Raw genomic sequence first — 25,100 nt, forward strand, 5'->3', positions numbered from 1 at the left:
GATCTTCGCCATTCCCGTGCGGAGACACGCCATGACGACGCGTGTTCGATGTTGAGGGGCTTACATGAGGGCGGCTGACTAACGTAAGAGCTCGGATAATGGCTCTGATTGGCCTGATCTAAGTGCCAGATCTTTGGCACCTCTTGAGTGCCGGGTAAGTTGTGAGGAAAGGCGGCCATGAGCCTAACCAGCTATCTTCCATGGCATCATATCCTGTACCAAATATATCAAATGTTATCTCAAATCCAAGATTTTGGATTTGTTTGTTTGAAATAAGATTTTCGGGATATTTGATTGATTTGTTTGGTAATTTGTTTGATTGGATTTGATTTGTGGGCAGCGCTGCAAGACAATACTTCAACAGCAGGGCGACCTCTCTTTCGCCTTGGCCCCCGGTCTAAGGCATCGTAATTTGAGCCTTTGAAGTGCCAAAGCCACCGATAAAGAAGCCTGATTGGACGATGACCCATATCCTGAAGCCTAGCGGTGTTGACTTCCCTTTGACAATAGCTGTCGCTGTTGATCTGCCTGTATAGCGGACCATGCACTCATCTACAGCGAGATGAGAGCCTGGTTGGAAGAGTGTAGCTGAAACTCTCTGTATATGGTCAGACCACTCTTCAGCAGCTTGGAATACCCTCGGAAGGGGGGCATTTTCATCGACCTTGGTGTAACTAATAGACTTAGCAAAGACAGATAAAAGATACAGAAGGATAATGCTAGAAAACAACCGCTTCAAGTCTCTGATAAGTGAAATCCTGTCTCAAAGAATTATACTTGTCAATCTTAAGGAACATCTTCACGCTGTAGCTTGATTTGCTTTCAGGGAATGGTGCTGTTAAAGTGTTGTCTTGTCAGAACGTGTTTCCAAGCACCAATCAGAAATCCAAGTCAACCCCCTGTCAAAGTCGAGTCTACCCCCTGTAAAGTGGAGGGAAGATCTAGCCTTTGGGTGGCCATAAGGTAGATATAACCAGCGGTATAAAATCTCGAAGCTTTTTTGAATTCTCCTTTACTAGCCACGTGACATACTACTACTATGCATAACGAGACAATACGTTCTAACCCTTCATAACGAAAACTTTTCACAACAGCGAGAACGAATTTTTAAAACAACAGCCACAAACCGTGCTCAAACGCTTCTTCGACGGGTTGATTGAATAGCCTGGAGTCTAGCGCATCGCTCAGTGCGTTTTTAGACTGTCATGGCGACCTCGTTGCTCCAAGAAGGGGCATGGCCCGCCGAATTCCGCGAGCATGCCACGCAATTCGGCAAATACCTCAAGGACACCCTCCTGTATATCGAACGCGCGAAAGACCAACCCGTTCCCTATGATCTGGCTAGGTCTATGGCTATGGGCGCACTGTCCCTTGTTAACAAGATCAACAACATCCCAGATGCCAGCACCGTACACGACGCGCTCCGGATGGCGAGAACGGAAGCAAAGATCGCAGCGGAAAGCACGATGCAGGCTCTAGACGAAATCAAGATGGAACTTAAACAAGCGGCAAACACAAGCCAGCGGACGCTGGAAAAAATACGTGAGAGTCATGAAAAACAAGACGAAACGAAGGCGGCGGCCAAAGAATCGACCGACATCGGCAGAACAGTCATGAGACTGGTGAGGGAGGCCAAAGACACAGAACAGCACAATCGATCGGGCACACTGCGAACTTACGCATCTGTAGCAGCTGGAAATGGGCTAGCTACAAGCATGCACAATCCACTGAACCAACTCAAGGCACCTCCATCGCAAGTACTTCGTGAGATCATAGTAAACGTTCGGAACCCACTTACCGTAGCCAGCCTACGGGCGATGAACCCCCGGAGCCTGAAGGCACACGTAGACCGTGCTATAGAACAAAGCGGCAATGAGCACATCGAGAAGATCAAGACAGCATCAACTAACCAACTGAAAAGCGGTGACCTCAGCATCAAAACGGCTACGACTTCGGACATGGAGATACTCCGACAGTTCGCCGAGGACTGGGAGCACCGACTCGGCATTGGAGCCTCCGTTCGTATCCCAACATATGGTGTACTCGTGCACGGCATCCGCACTAGCTCAATGGATGTAGAACGATTTGAAGACATGAGAGATAACATACTACAGGAAAACAGGCCGTTCATCCCAAATGCCGGGATAAAGTATATCGGATGGCTCACGAGGACATTTGCGACGAAGAGCGCATCCTCGGTCATCATTGAGTTCACAAAGCCACAAGATGCTAACAAGATCATTGATGAAGGCTTGATATGGCAAGGGGAGGTCTTTCAGTGCGAACTGTATGATAGGTCGTGCCGATTGAGGCAATGCTTCAGCTGTCAGAGATATGGCCACATAGGAACCCAGTGTAAGGCAACAACAAGATGCGGCTACTGCGCTCAAGAACATGCGTCCCGAGAATGCTGCATCAAGTCCGACAAGAGCGTACCTCGAAAGTGCGCCAATTGCAAAGGTCAACATGAAGCATGGAGCCATCAATGCGTAGACAAGAAGCAGGAGATGGCCAAAGTCAAAGCGGCGTATGTTGCCCGCCCTAGATACCATCTGGTTCCACAAAGTAGCGCGGCAGTCAACCAGGCAAACACAATGGTGGGAGACCAGAAGGAACCGACTGGACGAGTCGTGCGGGAGGGAGCACCATCTCTCCTACCTGGCCGCACCCAGCAGGATCGACAAGGAAGAAGCAGGTCGCCGACAAAGAGGGGACAGAAGAGAGTCAACCCTGAAGGCAATACAGTCCCAACCAACGGTGTGGGAGACGAGATCACGGTCAACATAGGAAGTCAACGACCCCATAGGATCATAACGCCAACTAGAAGAGCCCTGGAAGCCCTTGACGCAAACCTAATGCGACCACACGGCACATATCAAGCGGACAGCATGGACGTCGATAACCGCCAATGAGCCGTACGAGATCACTTTCAATACTACAGTACAACGTAAGGAAGTCAAGGGATATCGTAATGGCCACCCTACTGAGGGACCCGAAGGTCATGGACTTCGATATCCTCGCCATTCAAGAACCATGGGTGAATACCTTTGCAGACACCACACACCATCCGGCGAAAGATCATTTTCACCTATGTTATCCACAGAGCAAGGACGAGGGCCCAGCGAAGGTCTGCATGTTCATCAACAAGCGACTCGATCACTCCAAATGGAAATTTGAATCATACAACCAGTGTATTTGCACGGTAACCCTCGCCCTAGGACAAGGGAACGATACCGGGGAAATCAAACTGCATAACATTTACAATCCCGACCAGAAAGCAGAAAACAGGCAGAGCGTACTACCTCATCTACGGAGAATCCTCCTTTCAGCTCAGCAAAGAGAACAGATAGTTGTAGGGGACTTCAATCTACATCATGAGATGTGGGGAGGCCCGGATGGTCCCAGAACGGAGGCTGAAGCGGAGGACCTTGTAGAGCTCATAGAAGATTTTGACCTCACAAGCACTCTAGCGCCAGGCACCATCACGTACGAAGAAGGCAGTAGACAGGCAACTATCGACCTCTGCTTGGTGACCCTTGGCTTGGCGGACCGGATCATCAGGAGCGAGGTTGTTCGCAGCCTCGACCACGATTCGGACCACCTGCCGATTGTTACTTCTCTTGACATCTCAGTCAAAGAGCTCAGCCGAGAGCCCAGCAGAAACTGGAAAACGGTAGACGAGAAGAGACTCAAGTCTGCGATAGTAAATCACTTGCCGCCACGACGAAGACCCAGAACTCGAGGTGCGCTCGACCGATACGTGGGAGAGTTAGTTACAGCTTTGCAGAATGCGATAGATGAAGCCGTACCACAACGGATATGGTCGCCCAAGTCTAAACGGGGGTGGGACGAAGAATGCACAAGGGCGTTGACGGAGACCAAGCGTCTCAGACGAATATACAGCCTCTACCACACGGACGAAACATGGGAAGCATACCGAGCGGCCAGGAATAACAAAGGAAGGGTGATCAAGAAAGCGCTTAGAAGAGCGCATCGAGAGAACGTGGAGAAGGCGTCAAAGTCACCAGAAGCCCTCTGGAAGTTAGCCAAGTGGGCCAGGAACAGGAACACGCAGGCACCAGAAGTGATACCCACGATACAGAACCCAGACACTCTTCAGATGGTCTCAGACCCAGCAGAGAAGGCGGAAATCTTCAGAGAGGCCTTCTTTCCCGCCCCACGGGAAGCTGATCTTGGCGATATCGAAGGCTCAACATATCCGGATCGAATAGCGATGCCACCCATTACAGAACAAGAAGTAGAGCGAGCGATACAAGAAGCCTCTCCATTCAAAGCTCCTGGCCCTGATGGTATCCTGAACAAGGCACTTCAGCTGGCGGCGACATGGATTAAGCCTCACTTAACGGTGATATACAACCAATGCCTCAATCTGGGATACTGTCCCCAACACTTTAGGGAGTCAACGACGGTGGTGCTAAAGAAGCAAGGAAAAGATAACCACACCATCCCTGCGTCATACCGGCCGATAGGATTGTTAAACACTATAGGCAAGATCATGGATGCCATTATAGCAGATCGGTTAAGTTACGTGGCAGAGATACACAACCTGCTCCCTTCAACACACATGGGAGGTCGAAAGCTGAGATCTACCGAGCATGCAATACACCACATCATCGACAAGATCTACGAAGCTTGGAACAGAGGACAAGGGCAAGTGGCGAGCCTGCTCCTGCTTGATGTCTCTGGCGCTTTTGATAACGTATCACACAAGCGGCTCCTACACAACCTAAGGAAGAGAAGGATTGATGAGAAGACGGTCAGGTGGATCGCCAGCCTTCTTCAAGACCGATACACTAGAATCTCGATCGATGGATTCAAAACAGAACGACACAAAGTCTCAACAGGCACAGTACAAGGCTCGCCCCTCTCACCCATTCTCTACATCTTCTACAACGCAGACCTTGTCGAGAAATGTGACTTGGAAGAGGAAACCACTGCGACTGGATTCATCGACGACGTAGCTATCTTAACATGGGGAGGCTCAACGATAGAAACCTGCACTAAGCTCCAACGGGCACTCCAAAGAGCAGAGCAATGGACGAAAACCCACGCGTCAGTCTTTTCGCCTAGTAAATTCCAGCTGATACACTTCACTAGAGCACGGACGAGAATAGACACACAGCATCCGCTACACACAACATGGGGTGAGATCCCCGCAAAGCAGACTTGCAAGTATCTGGGGCTCATCCTGGTCTCGGCACTACAATGGAAACCCCATTTAGGTGAGGTACAGCGGAAGGCGACAAGGACGATCTCAGCTCTCCATAGCCTGGGAAGCTCGACCTGGGGCCTTACGTTCCAAGACATGAGAAACATCTATCGGGGTGCTGTGCTGCCACAGATCATGTACGCGTGCTCCGCATGGTCGAACGCCAACTGGAAAACACGGAACACGCCGTACACCCACAAGACATTGGAGCATACAACGTCTACAGGCGCGAGCGGCCAGAGCAATTTCTGGTGCCTTCAAAGCCACATCAATTCCAGCCCTGGATGTCGAGACCTATCTCCTTCCCGTTGAGCACCAGATCTGGAAACACAACGTCGAGTGTCTAGGAAGAATCACCCTCGGGACAGAAACCCTTGGGGAACAGGAACAACAACGCCGCGCAAACTGCATACGAGAGCGGAACACCAGAATGAGCCCACGCAGAGCGATACAGAAGGCCATACAAGAAGAACAAGGATTCAGTCTCAAGGAACTAGAGGTAATTACCCCGTACGTCGTCGCCCCATGGTGGATAGGCCCGAAGACGTTCATCGAGGAAAATGCCGAGAAAGCACGGTCAAGGCACCAGCACAGTATCGAAAAGGAGCCTGACGCCATACACATATACACGGATGGAAGTCGTATCAACGGTCACGTGGGTTCAGCAGCAGTATGTACCACCACCAATCAAGCCAAGAGCGCCTATAGGGGTGAAGACACTGTATCGACAGTATACGCCGGTGAGCTTCAGGGGGTCTCCTTAGCTCTACAGATCGCTCAACAAGATCGAGACCAAGGCAATGTCAGAACGAAAGTCATGATCTATACAGACAACCAAGCAGCCATTAGGTCGGTGGCGAGGCCAAGGGGTAAATCAGGATCTTACCTTCTCCAAGACATCACACAGAGGATACAGACACTGCGGGCGCAAGGCTTAACAGTCGAGGTTCGATGGATTCCAGCTCACAAGGGGATATACGGTAACGAAGCTGCCGATCGAGCAGCCAAGGAAGCCAGGGGATGGAGACAGAGAGGACCACCAGGTCCAAGGGCACAGCAGCCTCCAATATTACGCTCATTGAAAGCCACACTGAAGATGTGGTCGCGCAGAGTTGTCAACAGGAGATGGCAAGCCCAATGGCATCAGGAAACTAGGGGTAGGGCAACCTTCCGGCACACACCAGAACCAACACCGAGAGTACTACAGCCACACAAGCACTTCGCCAAGAGGCAGAGCGCCATATACACTCAACTTCGCACCGAGAAGATCGGGATGAATGACTTCCTCTTCAGACAAAGAGTACCAGGGTTCACGGATCCGGGATGCGACTGCAGAGAAGGGCGACAGACAGTGGCTCACATTCTGCTCCAGTGCAGGAAGCACTCTGCACTCCGAAACCTGGAACTAGGACAATGTCCAGGACGTCAAAATCTTCGAACACTGCTGAGCGAGCGCAAAGTAGCAGCAAAAGTCGTCAAATTTATGGAGCAAACCCAGATCCTTGGGCAATTCAGGATCAGTTCCTGACCAGACAAAGCTGAGCACTGGGGGGAGACTGTAGGTAGAAAGGACCCGCACACGAGGCGGACAGTCCGCCTCGCTGGAGGCAAAACACACATGTACAATAGTATCTCAAACCACGATCTATGGAAGCTGGTCGGCCGACGTAGATAGAAGTTAGGAAGGAGGAGAAAGTGGGAAGTTTGGAGACAGCTGGCCAAATATCGTTTGATGTCTGGCGAAGTGGGGCGGCACGGATGAATAACTCGGTGCGTCTCGGCTGTCGGCCAAACCCCACTAGCCGGGCATGGCTGCTGTTAAAAAGCGGCTGAAACCGAGTAGGAATACAACCAACCAACCAACCAACCAATCCTTCATAACTGGAGATCAGCGAACTTTGATAACAATCTCTCCCTCTCCTTGCGGAGGCTCAAACCCATCCAAATACATATTAAAAGTTGCATCATCGATATCGAACGCCGAGTCACCATTTCTAGCCGGGTCTTGTAGGTCTAACGCGTCCCTTTCAGCTCGTCGCTTCCGGATTCGTGTCCAGAGGAGTTCTCGATCAACATCAAGGTAGACCAACACCCAACGGCCGCCATTACGTTCTATGATCTCCTTGTACTCGTCCCGATACTCCTTGTTGTAGAAAGATAGGTCGAGCACTGCATCATGTGATTTTTCCTGTAACAATCGTTCAAGTTGTGCGATGAGCTTTTCACTTGCTTCCTCCTGGTAAACGAAGTACTTGTCTGCGGGGTAGTCTATTTTATAGAGGCCGTGGGACTCATATATGAGTTGATCGTTCGAAAGTCTTGTGAAATTTGGTAGTCGGGCAACGATAGCTTTAGCGAGGGTAGACTTTCCTGCACCTGTACAGTCCAGTGAGCCAAGATATCCTTCAACAGTACTACCAAGTATAGTTCGAGATCAGCTTACCAGCAATGCCACAAGTCATCACCACCACAGGACGTTCATCCTGCCTTGGTTGGCCAAGATGAGCCAAGATCTAAAAGGATGTAAGTTCCACGAAGGCAATAATACCTTCAGCCGCGTAACTAACCTGTTCCAACGAGGTTTGAGAGCCGATTGATGCTTCCATTGTGGTTTATGTTGGATCTCATAAAGTCCTTCCAGGCATATGGTAGGTTTTCGAGTTTTTGAAGCCTTTAGAAGGAATGACAGCTTGTGTTTGTTATTCGGAGTACGGCGTAAGCCTAGTGAGTCACGGCATCAAGGTTCACATGACCCTTGCGAAGTGGGGCAGATAAACAGACTCTACTACAGTCGATGACAGCATTAGTAACTAGATCTCTAGCTATATACCTCCTTTTTCTTTTTCTTTCCTATCTTTTATATATCTTTTATCTCTTATATCTCTTTACTTAACCTATACTGTATTTTAGAGCAAAGCAACCGGGCAGACTAGCTTTAGGTAGTTAATACTAACCCTATCCTAACCCTAGGTGGCTAGGATACACGTCGTACACGCGTCGACTCGTTGAGGTGATTCGAATAGCTTAAAGTCGAAACTTTTCATTAAATAAAAAAAAGCAAAGTCGACCAATGAAATACCGAGATCACCACTTTGGCTTAAATTTTGCTCCGAGCACCTCTCGTGAGAACCCTTTTTCAGGTGGAAGTTGAATGCGGGGTTGATACAGGGATTATTAGCCAATGATAATACGAAACGTCCACTTTCAGCGAAAGTGAATGAATCCATAGAGATGTAGTAAAGGAAAAGAGCAAATAGAGTAGTCAAGCTACCATATGAAGACAAAAGTCTTGGTGCATTATACGAACAAATTCGGAAACGGGTTTCATTACAACGACCCTCTACAGACTTATAGTCGACGCCGTGATAGGGTAGCTGCGAGAGGTTTTCAACGTTATTGTCACGGCATTTTGCAATGACAGCTCAGATTTCTGACCATATCTTGGCCCTCAGCATTGCAAGGACTGTTGACTCTGATACTTAGGTCATCAGAGAAGCTCAGTTGGCGGAACAAGCTGCGAGAGATTATGAGTATGCTCTCATGCTTTCGGATGATCCGAGCCCAGGACCGAGGCCAGTCGCGGTGGAAATCAAAGAAGAAGAGGCAATGGATGACGTAGAGGATGGTTTTATTGATATCTTGAGATCATCGAACCTCGGTGGCTTGCTAGACTCAATGTCGGGTCGACCTAAATCATCGACTTAGGTATCGTCGCGTAAGGAATCTCAAACGAGAGAATGCATTGCTTGCAACGACCAGTTCCCGCAAAAGCATAGTAGCGGGTTCGTATGTGTTTCCGCCAACGTGAGTTTTCATCGAAGCAGTGATGAACCGAAATACCACTTGATGAGTGCACCGTGCTACAGGCTAGTCATACCTCATCTCCTCTCCCTCACCCTCATCGCTATCATCGTCGTCTTCGTCTTCGCCTTTGCCTTCACTCTTAGCTTTTCTCTCTCTGCCGCTGTAGAATCCGCTGGCATGACGACTGGGAACCCCATCTCTCTCATTGCCCTACATGGTTCGGATTGCAAATTAGAAGACGTAATAGTAATCGTCATAATGACTCAGTTATTGATAGTATAGTCTGAACAAAGATGAAACTTCGATCAACTAATGACACCATTCAGCGGTATATGATACTTGATAGCACTTTACGTGACAGGACGCGTCACGTTCTATAGTAAACCCCTGTTCTGATCAGTACTACCCTTCTTGTATGTGAAATAATGTAAAATTAACTCTACGCCCTGGCAATATTCAACCCTACGCAGTTTAAAGTGGGTCAATAAAATCAACTCTACTAGAGTTGATTTGGTCATTAGTTACTAGGGCCTTCGTAAGTCCATTTCTCGCATTCTCTGGAATGTAGTGTTTGTCGCAAAGATGGGTTTCGACACGGTTGTCCGCAATCGAGAGGGCAAATTGATATTCCTTTCGACAGCAGATGAGAGCATGTATATCGTAGTCAATGAAGAGTTAAAGATAGCTTAATAATTCTATAACCACATTTTTCAGCATGACGAAGTGAATATCTATAATTGAGCCAATAAATTCGACACTCTCGGAGTGAACCTGAAGATTCAGGATGAGGAAAGACTACCCCCGAGGTTTGCCTTGATGGTTTGTTGCCATTGATCCCCTGATAAGGGCAGAGACGGTGGAGGATTCGAAACCAATCAGCGTGCACGGATAAAAAGGATGTCGAACAAAGCTTCTGGAGAGTATTGAACAATCCTTAATCAGCAGCACCGGCGCGCAATAACTTTAATCCTGCATAAACAGATTATTCGTCACTTCTTGAACGACCCATGTATCAGTGTCCACGGCGCGCTCTCATCTAAATAAGCTGATGGCCACGTGCTATACATAAAGCAGCGCCTCTAACTCCGTTAATCCAGCGATTTCGCTTAGCTAGCTTCCAGCATGTCAACACCTTACGTTCCTCCAGACGACGGAACGGCCACTCAACACGACGGTACAGGCTCCTTGGCCATAAAAAATACGCTACTTCGTCGCCTGCTGACTTGTATCGCTCTCAAAACTACCGCGCGCTTGTACGAACACAATGGGCCTTGTATTCCCATTTCCAAACACCGCATCGTCAAGACGGGGCCATTTGTCCATCTCACCGAAGCAGCAACTATGAGTTTCGTCGCCGCCAATACTTCCATCCCTGTCCCGACTGTCCACTGTTCGTTCATCCACAAGAATCGAGCCTTTATCGTTATGGAGCGCATTCAAGGAAATTCCCTCGCAGAAGCCTGGCCAACATTGTCCGATGCCGACCTGAACAACATTTTCGCGCAGCTTCGGCAAATGTTCCAGGAACTGAGGGCTCTTCGGCCACCTCCTGGCACAGGAGTAGAAAGCTGTCGAGGCGATTCGTTGCGCGACTCCCGCATACCACGGTCAAGACCTAGATTCGGGCCGTTCAAGAGTGTCCAAGATTTCCATCGATGGTTACGTGAAGATCTCAGGCCAGAAGAACAGCCGGACCATATGCATGATCAAGAATGGAAGGAAATAAAAGAAATGGTGAGTAAACAGGACGGTCCGTGGCCACCGCCGGTGTTTACTCATGGAGATCTAAATCCCTTCAACATTTTGGTTCGCGATGGTTATGTCGTTGGTATCATTGATTGGGAGTTTGCGGGTTGGTACCCTTGTTACTGGGAATACACTTCTGCATGGTGTGGGAACCATACTCGGCAAGCATGGCAAGGTTTTATTGCTCAGTTTCTTGATCCCTACCCTGCCGAGCTTGAAATGGAGAAGACACGCCAAAGATGGTGGGGAGATATTTGAAGTTTTGCCAAATACAGTTCTAATGCCCCGTCCGAAATACAATCCTACCAGATGCACGAACGAAACAGAAACAAATATCAACCAGAAACGGATCCTGCTAGCTAAGGTACCACCTCCTTCCCTTGGAGCATATCATATGTCGGCTTCGGCAACGCCATGTCCGCAGCATTGAGATATCTTCCAGCTGCGGTCTTACTCGCGACGTATTCGCGAGCAACCGCCTCGATCTTTTCCCAATTCAGTTCCGCGGTCCCAGTAGCCATGCCGTCTTGAGCTATCCGGGACAAAGCTTGGGCGACCCAAGTTCGGCAACGCCAGTTAGGGTCGTTTTGGACAACGGGTGTGTTCCGAATAAGTTCGACCAGCCGATTTTCGTCTTCGATCTTGGCAATGACAATACGAGCGAGGAGATTGTTGGTACTCCGCACATTGGACAGAGGTATCTCCTCATATATCCAGCTGCGAATAGGGTGATTCTTGACATGGTAGCGCATACCAGGGATTTCGGCACCTTTTTCGCTCTTCGGTCCGATAAGAAAACCCCAATGATACCTATAGCGAGAATTTAGCTTGAGCTGGGTAAACAGTAGCGGTAGTAATTACCTTCGCTCTTCGTTGTTGACGACTCCACTGGGGTACAAGGCAATATACAATCGGTTTTTATTGCCACCCATCTTGAGAATTTGAAAGCAGGTCAGGTACTTTTTTATCAACAAGCCCGATTAGCGGGTTAACATATATAAAAAAGAATCAGTAAAGATAAAGTTTCAATTAAAAGGCAGTTGGCAAGTTTGACATTGACAACTTAGTTGGCATCCTGCCTCTATTTATCATTAACTACAGGAGATGAATATAGAAATCTATGTCAGAATGGTAGCATAGGACGCGCTTAATCTCGGGTCTCAACTTGCATTTCGCTGGCGCGCGCCAATGCGCTCATTCGAGATCTCGGCCCCAATGTTATTACCGCGCGCCAAATGAGACAGCTTATCAAACTCAATAAATATAACGTGCGTGATAAGCGAGTGCTCCAAAAATCCCTCAACCTACACTATCACTTTTCAATCAGATATTTCTCAACAACCCAATATGCCAGTCTTCAAATGAACCTAAGATTATTCTTGCCCTTCAGGCCCTCCAGAATGATCCAAAATTAAGTCTTAGAAAGGCCGCAGCTATGTATCATGTTGACCGCTTTGCCTTAAGTCGCCGCCGGCAAGGCATTCTTTCAAAGCGTGAAACTCTCACAAAGTCACGGTTATTTTCTGATCAGGAAGAGGATACGATAGTCTAATACCTCCTTGACCTAGATTTGCGAGGATTTCCCTCGCGACTATCATATGTGGAAGATATCGCGAATACTTTACGTGCTAACCGCGGCGCGCCACCTGTCGGCAAGCGATGGGCTCATAACTTCGTCAAGCGACAACCAGAGCTAAAGACACGTCGATTTCGCAGATATAACTATTAGAGAGCTAAATTCGAAGATCTGACTATTATTCGTGGCTGGTTTAGGCTTATAGAGAATACAATTGCAAAATACAGTATCTAATTAGATAATATCTGGAACTTTGATGAGACCGGCTTTATGATAGGCATAATTGAGCCCGGATTAGTCGTTACAGGCTCCCACAGGCAAGGGTTACCAAAAAAAGTACAGCCTAGAAATCGCAAATGGATTACTGTGATCAAGGGGATCAATGCCGAAGGTCAATTAATCCCGCCGTTTATTATTGGTGCAGGCAAAGATTACCTTGCTAATTGGTACGAAGAATGCGACCTCCCCGGCGATTAGGTTATTGCATTAAGCGAAAATGGATAGACTAATAATAACCTGGGTCTTAAGTGGCTAAAGCACTTTGATCGGGCTACAGCTAAACGGACGAACAGTCGCTATTGACTCTTGATCCTTGATGGTCATGAAAGTCACTACTCCGTCGAATTTGAAGGATATTGCAAGGAGAATAAGATTATTACGCTCTGTATGCCTGCTCATGCCTCTCATCTGCTTCAGCCTCTTGATGTAGGGTGCTTTGGGCTGCTGAAAAAGGCCTATGGTCGAGAAATAGAGTATCTGATCAGATGCTTTATAACCCATATTACTAAGACCAAGTTCTTTCCTGCCTTCTATACCGCCCACCAAGCTGCTATTATAGAAAGCAATATCAAGGGAGGTTTTAGGGGAGCTAGGCTTGCTCCCTTTGACCCAGAAAATGTCATCTTAAAGCTTAATGTACAGCTACGGACTCCAACGCCTCCCGTTGAGGTTATAATACCATTGACCACTTGGACTTCAAGGACCCCAAAGACAGTAGTAGAGGCCCAATTGCATTCTAAACATCTGCAAGGAAGGATCTTAAATCATAAAAGCAGCTCCCCTGAGTCAATGATTTAAGCCGTTAAGTATTTTGAGAAGTCAACAACTAATCTTATAGATAAGATGGCCTTACTATATAAAAGGAATCAACAACTTGAACAGCAGAATAAGACAGTAGGGCGGTGCCGGAGGGGAAGAAGGGCTACGGTACAGAAAGAAGGGGCTTTAACTATAACGGAAGCATCACAAGCACTTGATTAGATAGATATTAATGCGCAGGTGACAGCTGAATCCTCAAGAGGTGGTCAAGGAAAGTCACAAGGATCAAAGCCTCGGTAATGTAGTATTTGCGGAAAGACCGGGTATACTGCAAGGACCTGTCAAGGGTCAATTGAGGTTAATAGGGAATAGTATAGCAATTAATTTTAATTGATTAGATAGGTTGTGGTGTTTTTATTTCTCTTTTTGAGTCTTTAAGTGTAGATTGGTGGAGCACTCGCTTGTCTGGAGCACTCGCTTATCATGCACGTTAGTTACATCAGACGGTTGCTTACCTAACTTACACTTACACTGCTCTGAGCCGAAAGGGCAGTTGGTGTAGTTGATCGGAACCTTGTTCTTGACGAGAGAAGGATATCACTTCGAGACCCATGGAGACAATCAGCACTGGTCGCAGTCCTTGCACAACAAGTTGCTCATTCTGGATGTTGATATCCGGCTAGGTACGGATCCTGGTGCTCTCCCAAATGAGACGTCCCTGAAAAACGAAACAATGGGAAGGACTGCTGGAATGACGAATCACTATCTTTACAGTAACTTCTCCTTTCAATACGCCTGCCAAAAGAAGGGAACAACTAACTTCTACTGTCTTCTTCAGTTGTCATTCACGGATATGACTATCGGTTCATCCGAGCTCCTGGCTATCCTTACCGCCATGAGGCCTGGACCAAGGTTCCGATGATCAGAGAGGCACTCAAGGATCACGAAATCGTCGTTTTTCTTAATGCTGACGCCATATTTATGTACCCTCAAATGCCCTTCGAGTGGATTATGAAACTATGGAATGTCACAAATAACACTCTTATCTTTATGACTAATGACCTAGACCCACCACGAAACCGCCACGTCGATGATCAGGTCACACAGAATTCAGGCTTCCTTATCGCTCGGCAGAGCAATGGAACACAAGGCCTCCTAAACGACTGGGAGAACTGTCATATCGACAGAGAATCTAAAAAGTGTAAGCCCAGCGCCACAGACTCGGCCGATGAGCGAGCAGCTCTCTCTAGTTATGTCTGGTATAATTATAGTTCAACAGGTGGGTTACATGCGATGCTATTTATGGACGGGAATGGCGGTCCAGGCATTGGGGGCAAGGCATGTGGTGGAGACTTTATCCGTAACCATTGGTTGCATGAGGGTTATCCTGCCAAAGGCTTAAGTGACCTAGTAATGAAACTCGGTATGCCTACGATAGACTGCTTAGCCATTTCCTATTATGTTAGCAGGCAACCCTTGGCTTCTTTATTTAACGTGTGTCATCCATATAATATTTATACTGCTCTATAGCACTATAGAAAGCACATTTCTTAGAATTTAAAAGCGTAACTTAGCTATCCAGTATAAAGTGCATATGAGAATTCGTCAGGTATACATTAGACGGTTATATGGCTGGATTTTGGCAATAAGAATGAATAGGCGGGAAGAAAAGAAGGGGAAAGGGAGCGTAGAGATGCCAAGATAGAGAGACTCTGATGAAACCATTAACAGGTGCGGTGCGATAGGGTGATCGATCCCTGTTGATCCGTGTTAAGATATAATTTATGAGACTGTCATCTTTTTCTTATAAAGTATATACTTCTTCTTATCATACTAGATGTCAGCCGAAAGGTCTCAAATCTTGCCTTCTCAATCTCTTTCTTATAGGCTTTGATACGCTGTTATAGGACTTTGATCAATGTTTGCGTTCTCTTTAACGCCTGCCAACGGTTTCCGTACAAGGATTTGGCTTCTTCCAGCATTTCATCAGCCGCTCTTACCTCGTTGTCACAATTCTCTTGGGCCTTGTATACTAACTGACGACTGTATGTGCCTTATGTTAAGATACCAGCTTATTTGCTAGGCCCTGCAACAGCCTTTTCCTGGCGTTATGCAGTTTTTGTGGCAATGACTCCGTCTTCTTCCTTCCGTTCGGTATTACCGTATCATTGCAAATGGATTCAAACTGACTTTGGATAGCAGGCAAGAATGGATACTGAGATGTAATCGAATTAGTTACTCGAGAACAAGTTCGAGGGTACTCGCTGGAAGACAGATGCACCTGAACTCACAGGCCCTTGGCAGTTCCTCATCTTCCACAAGATTACTATCACTTCGACGCTCCATTCTGCCATCGTCAAGGCCGGGACTATGTGCTTCTGTTTCTATCTTATACGTTCAATTCTCTAGTAAAGGTACCTTAAAGAATCAAGATTAGTAAACACTCCCGCGGCGAAGTCGCCTATGTACTATGCTCTCTCGCATTCGCTGCATCAGGCCCGTTAACGATTCGGCACGATGAAATAAGTGAGAAAGTGAACCTGACACTCTCAGAGCGAACTAGGTGGTTTAGGATGAGGAGAGACCACCCTAAGGGTTGCCTTCATGGTTCATTGCCATTGAGCCCCTGACAAGGGTAGAGGTGGTGGGGCGTTCGAACATTAACCAACGCGCACAGATAAAAAGAATGTAATTTCATGAAAGTAATGACGACAGAGGATTGGCAGACGGAAAGAAAGTGTGTAGTTTACTAAATTACAAGCAGTCCTTGGTACATGAGGGACTAATCTTGACCTAGTCGGCGCTCTGCAATCCAGTGCAGAGGGTGACTTCCAGGAGGCTGGCTGACGATCTAAATTGAACGTGGTGAGCTTGAAAGGTACATCACAAGAGGATGGGATGGCGGTTTCTACTATCATACTGAGATTCTTCTAGAAACATGAACTCAATTCCAAAGCGGTTGATTATCAGACATGCGAATAATGATAACTTTTCCACTCACGGAGCCAAGTATAACTGTCAATCTCGAGATGATGGAGGATGCTAAAGACGCCGGCCGGAAATCCACAGGCAACCACAGCACCTTACAATCATTCAATGTAATCCAACAAAGATCTTGATCTACTCCGAACTACCCATCTACCTTCCCTTTCTATCGTAGGTACCATCTTGACCCATTTGTGGTGCCCCATGGGTATCGTTAACAGTTTACCCTGGATCCTCTGCGCCTAGGGTTCTTAGATGGCTAATACGGTTGCATCCTGAATGTCCTTATCGTTTATCAAACTATCGTATACTGGCCCTTGCTTTCTGACATTCAGTTAAAACAGTCGGAACGTGCTATTTATGCTGCGATAGATAGAGCATCCGACAGTTTCTGCTGTATGACTTGTGGGGGCTGCCGCATGGGATACATTTCGGGATTATTCCTGTGCATGCACTGTGGTGATGGCCTTCTTGCGCGCATCTGCCACAGACTTGTGGTCTGTCGCATTGGTAGGCTTTGTGGTTCGTGATCAGTTGGCAGTTGTAACATTGTTTCGGGCGGTCACGACAGCGCAGCCCCCAAGTCAAATCCAATCAAACAAATTGCCAAACAAATCAATCAAATATGCCAAAATTTTATTTCAATCAAACAAATACGAGATCCTCGATTTGAAATAACATTTGATAGACTTGATACACAACATGCCATCTAGCCTCCATGCTGCTAAACCGTCGACCACGCTTTCACAGCTTACCCGGAACCTGGCTGGTGAGCAACCCCAGCCAATCAAAGTCACCCATCAAGCCCTCCATTAGTGAGCTACCCTAATACCACTGTCAGGCTGGTGGGGGAGAAAGTAGCTCCTTAACTTTTACATCCCGCCCTAGCGACATCAAGTCGCGTTAGTGCTAGTTTGTTTACCTTTCAACGCGTACCATTCCTCCCACGAGTCGACGCCTAACCCGATGGAATCCGACGACATCATGCTTCCTTCGCCTCCACCCTCTGCCTTTTCTTTTCTCCGACCACCAAGGAATTTGGCGAGTCAATTCGAGCTGACGACGCAGTCGGCATTACCGGACCACCCTACAGTTGCAGATCTTCCGCGAGCAGTGTGGAGGAACAAACGATATGTTTTGGGAGAGTCCTTGTCCCGGAAGGGCTCAAAGGGTCGGAAGAGCTGGATCAAGCGCCATGGACTTTTTCTTGTTGAGATTGACACTAATGACAGTCCGCTGAGTCCTTACTGGGCCTGTCGCCTGTGCGACGCGAAGGGTCAGCCTGAGTTCTTCGCCGCTGCTGCTACGAGTTCGGCAGCGGACAATCTCCGCAAGTATGTGAATGTGAATGTGACGTCGCGAGCTTGAGCACTATTAACCAACGCCAGGTCTCACAGGATTTTCGAGAGCAGTCAAGCAGCTGATCCAGATCTGTCAACCGATGAATCTGAACGGCCTAAGCGACGACGCTTGCAGTACAGTACTGTACCGCGCGCCAGAGTCAAGACGATCCGAGAATTGAGCCTGGGACTTCTGATTAACACCAATGTTCCTTTTTCCTTCTTCAGCGATACATTCTTTCAGCAGCTCGCTTGGCAGCTTGACCCTCACCTATCTGACCAGATACCATGGAGCCGGCAATCGATGGGCCGTTTGCTGGGTGACATGTACAAGTCTAAGAAAGATGAGATCAAGCAGGAGCTCTCAGATGCCCTTACTAAAATCCATCTGGGGTTCGACCTGTGGACATCGCCTAATCGGCATGCTGTCATGGCAGTCACAGCTCATTTTCTTGACCGCCAGGGCAAGCACCAGTCGCGCCTATTGGCACTCCGTCGCCAGCTCGGGTGTCATAGCGGAGAAAATCTTGCGGTGACGGTCGGGCAAATCGTGCGTGAATGGAAGATAGAGGATCGAGTCGGAACAGTGATCTCGGACAACGCATCTTCAAACAACAGCTGTCTCATGAACTTCTACGGAGATCTCGACGCAGAGATGAGTGCGGCGGACGTTCGAGCCAGACGTGTGCGCTGCTATTGACATATCCTGAACCTAGTTGCTCGCGCCTTTCTCTACGGCGAAGATTTCGAGGCTTTCGAGGCCGAATTGCAGGTATTTGACCTTCTCGGCCGGCGTGAGGATGACCTACGACACTGGAGAAAGAAAGGGCCGGTGGGAAAGATCCATAACGTTATCAAGTTCATCAGATCTTCCCCTCAGAGGTGTGAGCTTTTTAAAAGGATCTCATGCGAGAATGACGAAGCACAAGAATATCTCCTGGCGAGTGAGTCAACGGCGGAGCTAGAGGTCGTAATGAATAACGATACGAGATGGAACTCCACTTACCTCATGATCTCCAGAGCGCTCATCAAGCAGGGAGACATCAGAGCATTCTTAGTCCACCCGGAAGTGGAGAAATGACTACCCGAGGCCGACATGCTGAAAGCAGATGACTGGAGACTTCTGGCGGAAATCAAACATATTCTTGAGCCATTCTATCTGCAGACTATGAGAACGCAGGGCTGGGGCAGCGAGGGAGGTAATGGACGGCTCTGGGAGGTGATGACGGGCATGGAATACTTGTTGGAGCACCTAGAGGATCGGAAGCTGTTCCATCATGCCGTTCCAGACGAGGCAGGGGGACAGGACACCAACTCGCAGGCCGAGCTGGCTCGTGGGCGACCAGACCGTAACCGGCAGCTTCCTGCTCGATTTAGGGATTGCGAGACGGATATCCATCCGCGAAAGTCCAGGCAAGGCCCCTCGTCAGATCGTGGCTCGAGACAATGCGATGATGGATCAGGCAAGCCGTCAGGATCATTAGGAATCGATGACATGGGAAAGGATCACCGACACTATTTAAGACTGTCTATCATGACTGCCTGGCAGAAACTAAACGAGTACTACACCAAGCTTGGAGACTCACCGTTGTTCGCTGCATCCATCGTCCTCCACCCATCACTTGACATGAACTATCTAGAGGTGAACTGGGCATCGGAAGAGCAGCTTGTGTGGGTGAGGGATGCTAAGATTGGACTGTCTGACTACTTGGACCGTTGATACCGCTGCAACCGGCCGGTGGATGAGCGGCAGAAGATGATCATAGACACATCAACATCCTTAAGCGTACTAAGGAAGACAACGGAAGCTAGCGTATTCGAGCAATGGATCAAAAGCAGGACGGCGAAGACCACGGTGATGGGAAGTGAGCTTGAGCGGTATCTACGGCTAGAGCCGCAAGAGACTGAGGACCCAATTGAGTGGTGGATGGCTCATCAGGGACAATTCCCGATGATCAGCCAATTGGCTCTCGATATACTCGCGATACCGGCGATGGCGACTGATTGCGGGAGGTCGTTCAGCCTAGCCAAGTTAACGCTGACGACACAGAGGCTTTCGATGACGACGGAAACGCTGGAGAAGTTACAATGCCTTAAGAACTGGGTCAGACATGGTGCTGTGAAGCTAGGGGCGACAATAGGTGTTGGGGGGGGGGGACGAGGTCCAATGGGAGATTGGAGATGTTAGCATGGAAGCATAGAGTCAGATTTGAAATATTTGAATAAATATTTCAAACAACAAATCCAGTCTTGAGAGTTATCAAATATCTCAAATATGACCCCGGATTTGATTTGTTTGATTTGAGGGCAGCGCTGTCTCCACTTTGGACCAAAGTGAGTGGATGTACGATTTTTTAGGCAATTACATAGTGGATGTAACACATATTCGACCGGAGTGGAATGGATGTACACACGTGGATTTATAAGTGGATTTATAAGTGGAATTCTGAGGCTATTCACAACCTCGTGGGTGCCTATTCAGCCTCACTTTCAGACGTTGACACTAACTCTTCAGCCTGTTGCTGCTGTGATGAATCGTCAACCTCGCTGGCGCTATCCTCGCCCTCCAATAGCCATTTTGTCTCAGCAAGCGCCAGCTCGCCGTCGCTTAGAGTCCCACAACCGGCATCATACTTACTTTCAAGGTGTGACTTAAGCAATGGATCCAGATCCTTGATAAGGCCAGCACGGTACCAAGAGCGTAAGACCTGACATATGGCGATGATCTCAGCATCCAGGTTCGTACGCAACCCCGAGACCATCTTGCCAGCAGCTGAAAATAACCTCTCACACTCGGCTGACATCGGCTGAATCGTCAGGAAGTCCAAGGCCATGCTAGATAACCGAGGATATCTGCTTTGCTTAGTGATCCAGTAACCAATTGGATCACGAACGTTGCCGTCGCTGGCGTCACGATCCGTCTGCCACGCTTGGTACTCGTCACCAACAATAGCTGCTGCGTGGGCTGGTAGTGAGTTCGGCGCACGACTGTTCTTCTCAAAGGGGTTGAAAAACCGAGGTCTTTTTGCCGGTGGCTCGTCATCGCCTCTGCTGCTGCTGGTTCTAACTTCGAGATGAGCGTAATCGGACAGCCAGACGTCGGCAACCATCTCTTTTGCCTTTTCAACCCAACTAGGCTTATGAGCACACGTTTCATCAAACCAGTCCCAACGATAAGCTGGATGGAGTGCCATAGCCGTATAGTAGATGGGCGTCTCGTCCAGCCGCCGATAATATTCATCCAGCTTATCCCAAGCAAGGTTGATTCCAATGCGGAAGTGCTCTGGATCAGGAAAGTCAGCAGCAAGCTGCTTATATTCTTCCAGTGTGTTAAGCAGCAACTCATAGCCAAGCACCACGTCCCAGATATTGCCATATGAGCCAGTCCAGCCTTGCTTACGCCTGCGGATATGTCCATCACCCTCAAGCGTCTTTACCACGGTCTCAAAAACAGTCAGAATAGCCTCCAAATGGTAAAGAACCTCCCAGTCTTTGTCCGTTAGCTGATTCTCGTCTCGGAGAATGCGTGGTTTTTTCGCCAACTTGGCTTGTGTTACTTGACCAGTCTTTTTAGACCTATTTTCGTCCTCCCATTGCGCCTTATACTTGATCACTAGGAGTTTGATAGAGGTTTTCAACCGTAGAGCCCTGCGGATCATGTAGAGTTGTGACAGCCAACGCGTGTCGTTATCGATAATTAGCTTAAGTGGTTTCTTGGATCGGAGTTTAAGGGTGGCGGCGCGATCAATTTCGTCCTGTTAGATATACCGAATTAGTAGGAGACGAATAGGATTTAGTAAAACCACTCACCCTCTGGAACTCCTTAAATAAGTAAATCAGCCGATTGCTAAGACGCACATCAACTACGATGTTGTGTAACTTGCCAACTGGTCCCTTTTTGCGCCATCGAGCGTATTCAGTATCAGATAACGCTTCTGCGCCTGATAATTGCTGCTCGAACGCGTCGGCGTTTTTTCCAAATAAGAGCGCCTTGGCTGACAAGTTAATTATGTGGCCAATACAGCGTCCTCGACGTAGTCGGCCATCGAACCCAAGCTCAGCACCAATGACCTCCATGGCAGTATCGTTGTTTTCAGCATTGTCGAGCGTGAAATAGCCAATCTTTTCTGGACTCACGCCAAGGGTGTGTAGGACGTCGAGAACCTCCCCACCAGACCTGCGTATTTGGATATGATATATCGATATCAACTGTGCTATCTGGATATATCGATATTGATATATATCGATATCGATATACCATGCGATACCCCTCCACCGATAAGCGAAAAAAAAGTTTCCCCATACAAAATGCTCAATTTCACTTGTACGATGCTTGGCCAAAATTGAACTTATTTACATAAAACTAGATGTGTCTTATTGAAAGTTTCATGCTGGTTTGCATTATGCTATTTTTTTCCATATTATATAGGCGGTTTGGTCGCATAGCACTAATATAAAATTTCTGTCAATGCCCCCTCCATGAACAGTCCTCCCTAAAACTTATAGGATCTTTATCTACACCAGCCTTCCATAATCGCCTTGAAAATGTCTCGAGTGTCTTATACAGAGGATGGAATTATTAAAGAAATATTAGTTACCAAAGATAACGGCCTCTTCCATAACCAAGCCGCCCAGAAGCATGACATCCCTCAGCCGACTCTGTCGGGCTGATGAAGAGGCATACCATCAAAGTCTGAGGTCACCCATCCTGCCCAACTATTACCCAAGTCTCAGGAATCCAGATTAGTTACCTGGATACTTAGGCAAGATGCCTTGGGCTATGCTCCTTCTCATAGCCAAGTTCGCGCCACCGTCGCTGCGCTCTTAAGACAGCGAGGCCCAGGAAAGGGCTATCAGTGCGCATTAGATAGCCAGGTTCATAAAATGTCATCCAGTTATCAACATGAAGATAGGGAAACGCCAGGAGGCCTCAGGATTTAATTCTTTTACCCCAATGGCTATTAATTAGCACTTCGATATCCAGGAGCGCGAGTATAGCCAGATCAAGCCTGAGAACACAGTTAATATTGACGAGGGTGGTACCATAGCGGGATTTGGTGGGTATTTAACGTCTTTATAATAAAATTCAATAATCCATTCCAGAATCTAGGCTTGGATTCCTTAGTTATCGGCAGCAGCGATCCGAAGAAGAAGGCCGTGCTCAAAGGCTCTCAGTCCCGCGTTTGGACTAACTTTATTGAAGCTGTGACTGCAGATAGCCGTCTTCTGGAACCTGGGATTATATTTTAACACGAAGGACTTCAGCAACAATAGTTTATCAACGAGTTGAAGAAGATAGCCGACTAGTATTACATCACATCTGACAACGGCTCGACAGACAACCATACCGCAGTTGAGTGGCTCAAAGAGGTCTATCTGCCTCAAATCCGGCCAGAAGATGAGTCTAATTCCAGGCTTATTATATTAGATGACTGTAGAAGCCATGTATCTATGAGCATCTGCCTGTTCTGAAGTATAAATGTCGCTGACTCAAAATCCAGGATCAGTAGATCGATACCTGCTTTTTTAACGACGTATATCATTGTTACCTAGCAGTTCATTACTATAATGGTCTCCAACCACTATAAAATAGAGCTTTGAATGCCTCCAAGTTAGCTTATCGCGGGGAACTCTAAAGACAGCCTTAATAACTGCATGAATCGCCCATATAGAGGAGGAAGTCGGCCGGTTGAGTAGAGGCAAGAACATAGAGGCCATACCTAATCCTAACAAGGAGTTCATGACATTAGCCGATGCTTTAGTAGCTGGTGAAACTATTTCCGAGCCGAATCAAGCAATTTAAGAGGCAAGGGCTGTTGAGGCTGTGATTGAGGTGGAAGGGATGGAAGAGGAAGAAAGCTCAAACTCGGAGGCGGAAGAGTTACTCGCTGCACGCACTCATACAGGCCGTGAGGCTTAAAGGCCAAGAAAATATTAAAATATATTGAATTCTAACCTGAATACTGGAAATAAGTGTATTTTTGCTATTTTTGTTAAGTTTTCCTCATCAGGTTGAAAAAATGCATTTTGTATAGGGAAACTTTTTTTTTGCTTATCGGTAGAGGGGTCTTATCGGTGGAGGGGTATCGCATGGTAACTCTCTGCCTCTTAAATTGATATCCAGATTGATATCCACCTAAATACCGCTCTCTGATTGGCTGAAAAGATCTTATCAATTGATTAGATGATGAAAAGGCTTCTGTCGCATATCACCACTAGGTTCGTGCGACTGGATATGAAACACGGGGCGTACCTTGGGGTCGCGTATCCGGTTTCACGTCTGGCCTGTCGCATAATCCTAACATGAGCTCAAATAGCTGTTCCCGAACACATGGCTGTTCGATTTCTTTTGTTCTTTAGATAACTCTCATCAATTGACTGGTGCCATCAATGATCCCTGTGGAGCCAATTGTCTGACAACTTCTCTCAATTTCAACATCAGCACCACCATGTCAGTACTCGTTCAAACGGCCCTAGGTATTCTAGCACAATTAGCTTATCCAGGTGATTTATCGACCATGGCATCATCTCAGACCACCGCCGCCTCTACGCCCTCGATTTCGGACCAGCCCATTACTGGGACGTCTCTGGACTTTTTCCTCTTCTTCAAAGCAACGTATCCTGATGAGGACACCCAGAACACCACCGGCGGGTCACGTAAGCGCAAATCCAGGGGTATGGTGATGTATCGATGTCTCCATTGCCCTGTCGATAAGCCCTGGGCGAATCGGAAGCGGGACAACGCATGGCATCACGCCCGGCGGTGCCATGCCGATATTATCTCTTCCCTCGATCGCACGCTCATTGGGGGCAGTTCTGATGTTCTAGATGATGAAAGGGAAGCCACACGCCCTCGGATTGATGCTTTCTTTCCCTCTCGTTACTCGGATGTGTCTCTCCGCCGTATGTTCGACCGCGATCGGTATTTAGATGCAATAATCAGCCTAATCACACGCCGCCGGCTTGCCTTCTCAGCAATTAACTGGGATGAGATGCAAGGGATGATGCTAGCAGCTAATCCTGCTATAGAGGACCTTTTAGTGACCAACCGAAGTGCTCTAATGCGACTAATTGATGCCACATATGAGTTATATTCTTCTCAGCTCATGGCAACTCTTGAAGCTTCCATCTCAAAGATCCATATCCTCTCTGATCTCTGGACATCGCCCCATCGCCATGGGATACTCGCCATCTCTGCGCGATGGGTTGATCAGGATTATCAGCCACGAAGGGCACTGCTAGTGATGCCAGAATGTCGCTATAGCCATAGTGGTGAAACCCAGGCATCTCTAATTATCGATACACTGGCAAAGTACGGCATTGCTTCTAAAGTGGGCTACCATGTAGGGGATAATGCCACTTCAAATGATACCTGCTTGTC

The 25,100-nt window shown here is 47.7% G+C and overlaps 5 protein-coding genes across 5 annotated transcripts; 3 read left to right on the plus strand and 2 right to left on the minus strand.

Moving 5' to 3' along the window:
- Positions 1-6,938: 6,938 nt before the first annotated feature.
- Positions 6,939-7,983, minus strand: B0J16DRAFT_48447 (ATP/GTP-binding protein). The gene is made up of 3 exons (XM_046133924.1): positions 7,798-7,983; positions 7,674-7,743; positions 6,939-7,606 (listed from the first exon to the last, which is right to left on the minus strand). The coding sequence occupies exons 1-3, from the start codon at positions 7,834-7,836 to the stop codon at positions 7,119-7,121; spliced, it is 597 nt and encodes a 198-aa protein (XP_045990728.1). The 5' UTR covers positions 7,837-7,983; the 3' UTR covers positions 6,939-7,118.
- A 2,076-nt stretch (positions 7,984-10,059) lies between these two features.
- Positions 10,060-11,089, plus strand: B0J16DRAFT_48464 (kinase-like domain-containing protein). The gene has a single exon (XM_046133925.1). The coding sequence runs from the start codon at positions 10,157-10,159 to the stop codon at positions 11,036-11,038; it is 882 nt and encodes a 293-aa protein (XP_045990729.1). The 5' UTR covers positions 10,060-10,156; the 3' UTR covers positions 11,039-11,089.
- On the minus strand, positions 11,090-11,840 carry B0J16DRAFT_48468 (uncharacterized protein). The gene has a single exon (XM_046133926.1). The coding sequence runs from the start codon at positions 11,530-11,532 to the stop codon at positions 11,140-11,142; it is 393 nt and encodes a 130-aa protein (XP_045990730.1). The 5' UTR covers positions 11,533-11,840; the 3' UTR covers positions 11,090-11,139.
- Positions 11,841-13,965: 2,125 nt separating this feature from the next.
- Positions 13,966-14,924, plus strand: B0J16DRAFT_257426 (uncharacterized protein; the record flags this gene model as incomplete). The annotated part of the gene is made up of 2 exons (XM_046123147.1): positions 13,966-14,167; positions 14,233-14,924. Coding segments are annotated over 2 exons (894 nt in total), but the record flags the coding sequence as incomplete, so codon positions are not given.
- Positions 14,925-17,363: 2,439 nt separating this feature from the next.
- B0J16DRAFT_257988 (uncharacterized protein) lies at positions 17,364-17,747 on the plus strand (the record flags this gene model as incomplete). Its single annotated transcript, XM_046123161.1, has 1 exon — positions 17,364-17,747. The coding sequence occupies one exon, from the start codon at positions 17,364-17,366 to the stop codon at positions 17,745-17,747; it is 384 nt and encodes a 127-aa protein (XP_045990732.1).
- Between the last annotated feature and the right edge of the window lie 7,353 nt (positions 17,748-25,100).

Source organism: Fusarium flagelliforme (genome assembly GCF_020744385.1).
Source record: "Fusarium flagelliforme strain FIESC 12 MPI-CAGE-AA-0113 chromosome Unknown B0J16scaffold_1, whole genome shotgun sequence".
In the NCBI taxonomy this organism is placed as follows: Eukaryota; Fungi; Ascomycota; class Sordariomycetes; order Hypocreales; family Nectriaceae; genus Fusarium; species Fusarium flagelliforme.